The 9,180-nt window shown below is 45.5% G+C and overlaps 1 protein-coding gene across 1 annotated transcript; it reads left to right on the top strand.

The window, feature by feature from the left end:
• Nucleotides 1-332: 332 nt before the first annotated feature.
• On the top strand, nucleotides 333-8,629 carry LOC111839473 (uncharacterized). The gene has a single exon (XM_023803420.2). It carries the CDS (start codon nucleotides 1,621-1,623, stop codon nucleotides 7,543-7,545), a length of 5,925 nt encoding a protein of 1,974 aa, XP_023659188.2. The 5' UTR covers nucleotides 333-1,620; the 3' UTR covers nucleotides 7,546-8,629.
• Nucleotides 8,630-9,180: the final 551 nt, after the last annotated feature.

Below are 9,180 nucleotides of genomic sequence, written 5' to 3' on the forward strand. Positions count from 1 at the left end.
GTTACTTAATTTCCACTGAGTCCCTATTCACTTATGAATGTGGTTTTTCCCACTGACCTATTTGAATGATACAATTAAATTGTCTGCATGAGTTATTACGATAATAAAATGAATTCAAGATAGTTTTACTATACAAAATACATGTTAAAATTATACTAATTTTTGAAATATGCAGATTTTGTAGGTGTGATTTCCTCAATGCAGGTACTGCTGAGTATGTAAGTGGAATATATGCAGTTCCAGAGTGTCTGCACCATGATCACTCAACCAAAAACTCTGCTTAAGACTGGCTTTCCATTTTCTCAAGTTTATTAAAGACAAGTGTAGCAGGGTTAAAATATTTTGTTTATTTCATGTTTCATTTGTTTTTATGACTAGGTGACAGAGGTGTGTTGCTGTGCACAGTATTGCTGCTGTTCTTTTGTTTTGATGTACATAAGGGTTATATCGGGCCATTCACTGTAATGTATATTGGGTTGAAGGGGACTTAGGGGAAAGTGGTTTACCTGGAGACCGTTAGGTAAGAGGGCAGGGATTGGGCTGGTAATCTTTGATTTATTGTGATTGGACAAAACTTCCGGGAGAGTTGCGCGCTCTTTGGAGGAGGGAAAAAAAAGAAGAAGAGGGAGAGAGAGTCGTGTTTTTGGGGAACACCTAAAAAAGTGAAAGATTGTTCATCTATCTCCAGCCTAAGGGAATAGATAGAGTTTAAGGTGTCGGCTAGACATTTAAACGAGTTAACTCGAGTAAACGTAAATGGGCAGTCAATAGTGGTGAGGTCGTGCTAGACAGAAAGCATTCGGCCGAGCTGAAGACTAATGTCCTGCAGTTAGCCACGGGCTAAGGTGAGGACATTGCTGTGGTACTTTACTCGGCGTAGAAGAACCATCATCCACCTACAGGAGGGGGACGTGGAAATCTCCGTTGGGACCGACGACTCCTGGAACTGAGGGGAAAGAAGCTGTGTGGGCGCAACACGCTGCCGGACACCGCCCGCCCCTCGCTTTCCTTCTAACGCGACGAGGTATTGAAGTTTTATTCTTTTATGGGCTCAACAGAGCGAAGCGGCTGTGTTAATTTGTGGCCTCCACGATCACGAGCAACGAACAGGCCTGCAACGTAGAACTCTGGTTACTGGGTCGAACTCAATATCACATTTATGGTGAATGTGCAATTTTGTGAAATCTATTTTGGTAATTTGGTTTAAATAGGTGTATAAGCTAGGTACTTAATTTTAAGTTAACGGGCAAATGCGAAGAAGTCCAGGGTATTTTGTTTAACTATCTTTTTATTTCCAGTTAGTAACAATTGCTTAAGTAAAGAGTGGTTGAATTTATTATATGCTCATGTGTCGTGGCGGTTTGTTCTGAGTGCCTTCGTTTGTAATATGTGTATGAGTATACATATAACTAATCCCCGACGGCTATAGTTAGTAAATTTAGGTAAAAGAACTCAGGGGGCACCCCTTTCTAGGTTTGTGTGTAACCTAGCCCACACGGTGTGGAAGAGGGGCGCTACATAAAATGGAGGCACCGCTGGGATCAGTCTTGGGGTATTAGTGAAGCGCTTAGTGCTAAAGCCGTGTTTTCTTTTTGAATAGTATATGTCCATTTGTTGAAAATGAGTGTTCGAACCAAGTTAGCTTTAGAGTTGAGGGGTTGGTGTCGGGGTTTGGAAATCAACGAAGCCCACTCGTTATTGGTTGTTATCCCTGATAGTGAGAGCGTCCCTGCGGATGAACAGATTGAAGAAATTGTACAATCAATTAAATGCTTAGGTCGTGTTCGTGTCAGAGGACAGGCATTCAGTTCTGAGCTTAATAGTGCCCTAGTCGTATGTGAGTGTAAGGAGCGTGTACAAAAAGACCGGGTTCCTTCGGAAATCGTTCCTGTTGTTGGGGGTGATCAGTGGCTTATAATATTAGCAGATCTTACTCCATCGCCCGATGCCCCACCTTCGTTGTCTGATTTCGGTGATAAACTGAAGGCTTTGTTACGGACAGAAGGCAGAACTGTGGAGGACATACATTCCTTGTTCCCTCCCGCACGCTCTTCGGCAGGTACCACTGAATCGGTATTGAGTGCCGTGGGAGAATTTTTGGAGAGATCCAGAAAGCCCTTTACAGAGGGGGGCAGCTATAAGCGTTTGAGAGTTTTCTCAGGTGTGTTGCCTACACCGGGTGGCGAAGACTCGTTCGAACAATGGAAGGAGCAGGCACTACTCTTTATCGAAGAGTCTGACTGTTCCGAGAGAGAGAAAAGAAGGCGGTTGGTTGAAAGTCTCAGGGGTCCAGCTTTTGAGATAGTTAAGGCAGCCCGTACTGCAAAGGCGGATATTACTCCCGCAGAGTGCGTTGCGTCCCTGGATGATGCGTTTGGATCTGCAGAATCAGGCGAGGACCTGTATTTTGCATTCAGACTACTTCAGCAGCAAGCAGATGAGAAATTGTCTGGGTTTTTAAGGCGCCTTGAACAGTCCTTGCTAAGAGTAGTGGAAAGAGGAGGCGTGGCCCCGGCTTGGGCCGCTACCGCACGTATAGAGCAGTTACTAAGGGGGGCCAAGTACTCTGAGTTAATGTTAGTTAACCTCCGTTTGAGAGAACGGAAAGGGAACCCACCGACCTTTTTGCAGCTCTTAAAAGAGATACGTACAGAGGAGGAATATGAAGTTTCAAGAACCAAGATTGGGACCTCTGTTAGTTATGGGAGCGTGCAAATGAGTAGGGAGTCACCACAGTCAGCGATCCAGAGTTTAAAGCTAGAGGTTAAAGAGCTGAAAAGCTTGGTTTCGGCCGCAGCGGTTAGGACTGTGCCTAGTCAGACAGAGGGCGCAGGGGCGGGTGTGACCCGAACCGGTGTAGTGGACCTTCGGCAAGAGTCGGAAATAGCGGCGTTAAAGAAACAAGTTAAGCGACTGCAGGACAAGTTGAATAATAAAATGACTGATAACAGGTCGTCAGTCCCAATTTCGGCTGTTGAAGCACCTAAACGAGCCTCTAATTCCTCCCGTAGCCCTACCGATGATGAGCGGTTTTGCTATAGATGTGGAGAAAATGGGCACTTTGCAGCTAAATGTCAGAACTTGGGAGATCAAGCTAAAGTTATAAAGAGACTTGTTCAGGCTTTGAGAATCAGTAAAGGCAAGGAAGGTAAAGGTACCATAGTGAGTGAAGTTAACTGTGATGCAATGAAAGGGGCGGCCACTACACCGAAGGTGGCGCAAGTCCCTGATGGTTTGATTGGTCCGCCTAGCCTTGTGCCTTTAAAAGTTAACGGCATCCCGTGTAAAGCGTTGTTGGACAGTGGCTCACAGGTCACTATCATATTTGAGTCCTGGTACAGGGAGCATCTAACCAGTATTCCCATTCAACCAGTGGCAGGTTTGAACTTGTGGGGTCTGAGTGATTCTCAGGTAAGCTATCCATATAGGGGCTATGTGGTAGTGGATGTTGAGTACCCAGCAGAAATCATTGGATCTTGCAAGACGGTTTCAATTCCTGCCCTCATATGCCCAAATCCTAAAACTTCTGATCAGGTTTCGGTCATTGTTGGGACAAATGCCAGTCATGTTAGGCGGCTGGTGCAGCAGTGTAGGGAAAGAGGAATTGATGTCGCTCATGCGTTTGGCATACAGACCGGTAATGCCGACGTAAAGTGTTCATCGAACACTAGCCAACCTACAGTAGAATTAGATTATGAGGTTGGGTGTGTGAAATGGCAGGGGCCAGGCACATTGATGCTGGGTCCAGGTCAGGAGGCGAATGTAATCTGTAAAGCCGAAGTAAAGCCCGATGTTAGTAGAGAAATATTGATGGTCGATGCTTCACCTATTGCTCCGCTTCCGGCAGGGGTCTTCCTTCAGCCGATGGTGGTGCCAGGCAGTGCAGTGGAGGCCGTCAGTTTTAGAGTCTTGGTGAGAAATGAGTCATCCAGACAGACTGTTATACCAGTGGGTACTGTCATTGGTAGGTTGCAGCTTACTGATTCGGTGACCACAATGGCGTCCGAAAGAACGAAAGTAGATAAGTTGAATGCTGATTTGATTAATTTTGGGGACTCGCCCGTTCCTGAAGAATGGAAAGTCAGGTTGTGCAAAAAGCTGTCTCTGAGATCCCATGTATTCTCCCTACATGAATGGGATGTGGGTGTGGCCAAGGGAGTGGAGCATAAGATCAGATTAGCTGATCCTAGTCCGTTCCGCTTGCGCTCGCGATGTATTCCACCCGCAGACATGGAGGATGTGAGGAAGCACCTCCAGGAGTTGCTTCGGGCAGGCATCATTAGAGAATCTCGCAGTCCTTATGCCTCACCAATAGTAGTGGTTAGGAAGAAAAGTGGTGCAGTGCGAATGTGCATAGACTATAGGCTGCTGAATGGCAGGACAATTCCAGATCAATATACCACACCTTGTATTGATGAAGTATTGAATGTGCTGTGCGGGAGTAAATGGTTCTCGGTCCTGGATCTTAGAAGTGGTTACTATCAAATAGCGATGAATGAAGAAGACAAGGAGAAGACAGCATTTATATGCCCTTTAGGTTTTTATGAGTTTGAAAGAATGCCGCAGGGGATATCGGGGGCCCCAGCAACTTTTCAGCGCTTAATGGAGAGGGCCGTAGGGGATATGAACTTGCTGCAAGTGATTGTGTACTTAGATGATCTCATTGTGTTCGGCAGGTCTCTTGAAGAGCACGAGGAGAGATTGCTGAAGGTTTTGGATCGTCTTGGGGAGGTGGGGCTGAAATTGTCTTTAGATAAGTGCCAGATATGTATGTCAAAGGTTAAGTATCTGGGACACATTGTTTCAGCCCAGGGTGTGTCCCCGGACCCCACAAAGATTGAGGCAGTCACTAGCTGGCCTAAGCCTGTTAATTTGAAAACCTTGCAGTCATTCCTTGGATTCTGCGGTTACTATCGTAGGTTCATTGAGAATTATGCTGCCATTGTGAAACCGTTGACCGATCTGACAAAAGGCTATGAGCCTAAACAGAAGAGATTAAAGCAAGCCATTAAAGCAGTCGATTCTTATCCGAAAGAGTCGAGTCCTTTTGGCTCAAGATGGACTGATGACTGTGATAGAGCTTTCCATGACGTTATAGATTGCCTAACACATGCTCCAGTGTTGGCTTTTGCTGACCCAAAGAAGCCATATGTCTTACATGTAGATGCCAGTTTGAAGGGTCTGGGAGCAGTTCTTTATCAGGAATATCCTGAGGGCCTGAGGCCGGTGGCCTTTGCCAGCCGTAAGCTAAAGCCGTCAGAGAAGAACTACCCTATTCACCAACTAGAGTTTCTATCTTTGAAGTGGGCTGTAGTGGACAAGCTGCACGATTATTTGTATGGCGCAAATTTCACTGTTCGTACAGATAATAATCCCCTTACATATATCCTCACCTCAGCTAAGCTTAGTGCGGTTGGACATAGGTGGTTAGCTGCGCTGTCCACTTACACTTTCGATGTGAAATATCGCCCTGGTCGTCATAACATAGATGCGGACTTGTTGTCACGAAATATGTCAGATGAGAAGGCAGAGGAGTGGGTGACTATACCTCAAACTGGAGTTAAGTCCATCTGTCAGTGTCTCAAGGTTCAAATGTCGGAGAGTGAGCCTGTCCGATGTGTTGATCAGTTAGGTGCTCATCCTAATGGTGTGCCAGCAGCCTATTGTTGTCCCACGCAATTGGGGTTGACCGCGTTGGAACAAGTGTCCAGCAAGGAACTAAGAGATGCGCAAGAAGCAGACGACCTCATAGGACCCGTAATGCAGGCTATGAGGAGTGGAAGGTGGCCTGTGGGTGTGAAACCTAGTCGTGAGCTGTCTAATATGAGACGGGAGCTAGGGAAGATGATTATAAGAGATGGACTCCTCTATCGACGGAGCCAAAGAGGTTCCAGAGACGAGAAGGTTCAGCTAGTTTTGCCAAAGCGGTTCCAGGAGACTGTGTTAAGGTCTCTGCACGATGACCAAGGACATTTAGGGGTTGAAAAGACGTTTGAGCTCGCTCGGAGTCGATTTTTCTGGCCTAAGATGGTCGGAGAGATTGAGCGATACATAAAAAGCTGTGGGCAATGTGTTGCATTTAAGTCGCCATGCCAAAGGTTTGCCCCTTTGCAACAGATCAATAGTAGTGGGCCTATGGACTTGGTCTGTATAGACTTTCTTTCGATGGAGCCTGATTCTAAGGGACTAGGCAATGTTTTAGTGGTAACCGATCACTTCACACGCTATGCGCAGGCTTTCTCTACAAAAAGCCAGAAGGCTAGTGTGGTAGCTAAAGTGCTACTTGAAAAGTATTTTGTGCATTATGGGCTTCCAGCCCGTATTCATTCCGACCAAGGCAGAGACTTTGAAAGTCGCCTAATTCGGGAAATGTTGGCAATCCTGGGGATTCGAAAATCGAGGACTACGCCATATCACCCCCAGGGTGACCCGCAGCCGGAAAGATTTAATAGAACACTCATTTCCATGCTGGGTACTCTGAGTCGGGAAAAGAAGCGAAGCTGGAGCCAATACGTGAGTTGCTTGGTGCACGCTTATAATTGTACCAAGTGTGATAGTACTGGTTATTCGCCGTACTATTTGATGTTTGGTCGTGAAGCAAGGCTCCCTGTGGATCTTTGTTTTGATACTCGGTTGGGGATGGTCGAGGCTGTTTGTCACTCCCGATATGTCGAGAGATTGAAGGAGGATCTAAAAGAGGCCTTCCGATTTGCATCTGAGGCCGCGAATCAAAGGCATTTAAGGAATAAGCGCCTCTATGACAAGAAAGTGGGTTTTCAGTCCTTAAAGGCGGGAGACAAAGTGTTGTTCCGAAATCTAGGTCTCAGAGGAAAGCATAAGCTGGAGAGCAGGTGGAATCCATGTCCGTACCTTGTGGTGGGGAAACTGCCTAATCTGCCTGTGTTTAAAATAGAGCCAGCTGATGGCAAAGGTGGAGTTAAGACTGTCCATAGAGATCATTTACTCCTCATTGATGCTCAGGTTAGAATTCCTAAAGTCGACCTGGAGGATGGGATGCCTAGAAAACCGCGAACTAGAGCAGATGAACACAAAAGGCGAGTAGACAACATTGAGCCTGAGAATGTTACTGAGGTCCAACAGCAGTTGTCGGAATCCTGTTCTGATTCTGAGTATGATGTGCCTGAGAGATATCGCTATTCTGATGATGATTTGTTGACGGGTAGTAGAACTTCATTGGGGATAGTGTCCTCTCAAGGGGAGGAAGAACAGAATTTAGCCGATGACGGTGTGGCATTGGAAGAACTAACTGATTATGAGTCAGGAACAGCAATTAGAGCTGGTAGTGAAAACACGCCGGGGAGAGATGTTGAGGGAACTGATGCATCTGATTTGGTCAAAGTGACAGGGATCAGAGAGCCAGAGGGTACGATTGTGTCTGAGTCTCGGGGTGATAGCTCTAGAAATGATAGGCCTAAAAGAAAGGTAAAACCGGTGGTTAAGTTAACATACGACCAACCAGGGGTTTCTAGAGATCATGCGATTACCATACTGCATGGAGGGATTACAATAAAAATAGAAGCTTAATTCGTGTTGCACTCTTAGTGCTATAGGGGTCTGATGAGGACACAGACACTTTAAGAGGGGGAGGGTGTAGCAGGGTTAAAATATTTTGTTTATTTCATGTTTCATTTGTTTTTATGACTAGGTGACAGAGGTGTGTTGCTGTGCACAGTATTGCTGCTGTTCTTTTGTTTTGATGTACATAAGGGTTATATCGGGCCATTCACTGTAATGTATATTGGGTTGAAGGGGACTTAGGGGAAAGTGGTTTACCTGGAGACCGTTAGGTAAGAGGGCAGGGATTGGGCTGGTAATCTTTGATTTATTGTGATTGGACAAAACTTCCGGGAGAGTTGCGCGCTCTTTGGAGGAGGGAAAAAAAAGAAGAAGAGGGAGAGAGAGTCGTGTTTTTGGGGAACACCTAAAAAAGTGAAAGATTGTTCATCTATCTCCAGCCTAAGGGAATAGATAGAGTTTAAGGTGTCGGCTAGACATTTAAACGAGTTAACTCGAGTAAACGTAAATGGGCAGTCAATAGTGGTGAGGTCGTGCTAGACAGAAAGCATTCGGCCGAGCTGAAGACTAATGTCCTGCAGTTAGCCACGGGCTAAGGTGAGGACATTGCTGTGGTACTTTACTCGGCGTAGAAGAACCATCATCCACCTACAGGAGGGGGACGTGGAAATCTCCGTTGGGACCGACGACTCCTGGAACTGAGGGGAAAGAAGCTGTGTGGGCGCAACACGCTGCCGGACACCGCCCGCCCCTCGCTTTCCTTCTAACGCGACGAGGTATTGAAGTTTTATTCTTTTATGGGCTCAACAGAGCGAAGCGGCTGTGTTAATTTGTGGCCTCCACGATCACGAGCAACGAACAGGCCTGCAACGTAGAACTCTGGTTACTGGGTCGAACTCAATATCACATTTATGGTGAATGTGCAATTTTGTGAAATCTATTTTGGTAATTTGGTTTAAATAGGTGTATAAGCTAGGTACTTAATTTTAAGTTAACGGGCAAATGCGAAGAAGTCCAGGGTATTTTGTTTAACTATCTTTTTATTTCCAGTTAGTAACAATTGCTTAAGTAAAGAGTGGTTGAATTTATTATATGCTCATGTGTCGTGTCGGTTTGTTCTGAGTGCCTTCGTTTGTAATATGTGTATGAGTATACATATAACTAATCCCCGACGGCTATAGTTAGTAAATTTAGGTAAAAGAACTCAGGGGGCACCCCTTTCTAGGTTTGTGTGTAACCTAGCCCACACGGTGTGGAAGAGGGGCGCTACACAAGAAAAATGTTCTTTAGAGAAGCACTATTTTCCATGACTTTACAGGGCTGAAATGAACTTTGACCAAACGACCACTTTGAACTGAGTATATCTTTCCAGTCAAAGATCTGCTAAGATGTGCTAAGACCCTCTGGTCCAGTAAACTCTCAAGACAGTATAAGGTAATTTTTCAAAATATATCTAAAACTGTAAAATTAATTTTAATCAGTCTTCATATTCCCTGTGTATTGATCCTGTCCTGTAATTTTTGCTTCTTATTGACCTTCCCTGACATTGTGATTGTCATTGTTTGTTTCATGGCACCAGGGGATAACAGCCAGCTCTCACTATACAGCCGTGGCCAAAAGTTTTGAGAGTGACACAAATATTAA

The sequence above is a fragment of the Paramormyrops kingsleyae genome, chromosome 16 (genome assembly GCF_048594095.1).
Source record: "Paramormyrops kingsleyae isolate MSU_618 chromosome 16, PKINGS_0.4, whole genome shotgun sequence".
NCBI classification, from domain to species: Eukaryota; Metazoa; Chordata; class Actinopteri; order Osteoglossiformes; family Mormyridae; genus Paramormyrops; species Paramormyrops kingsleyae.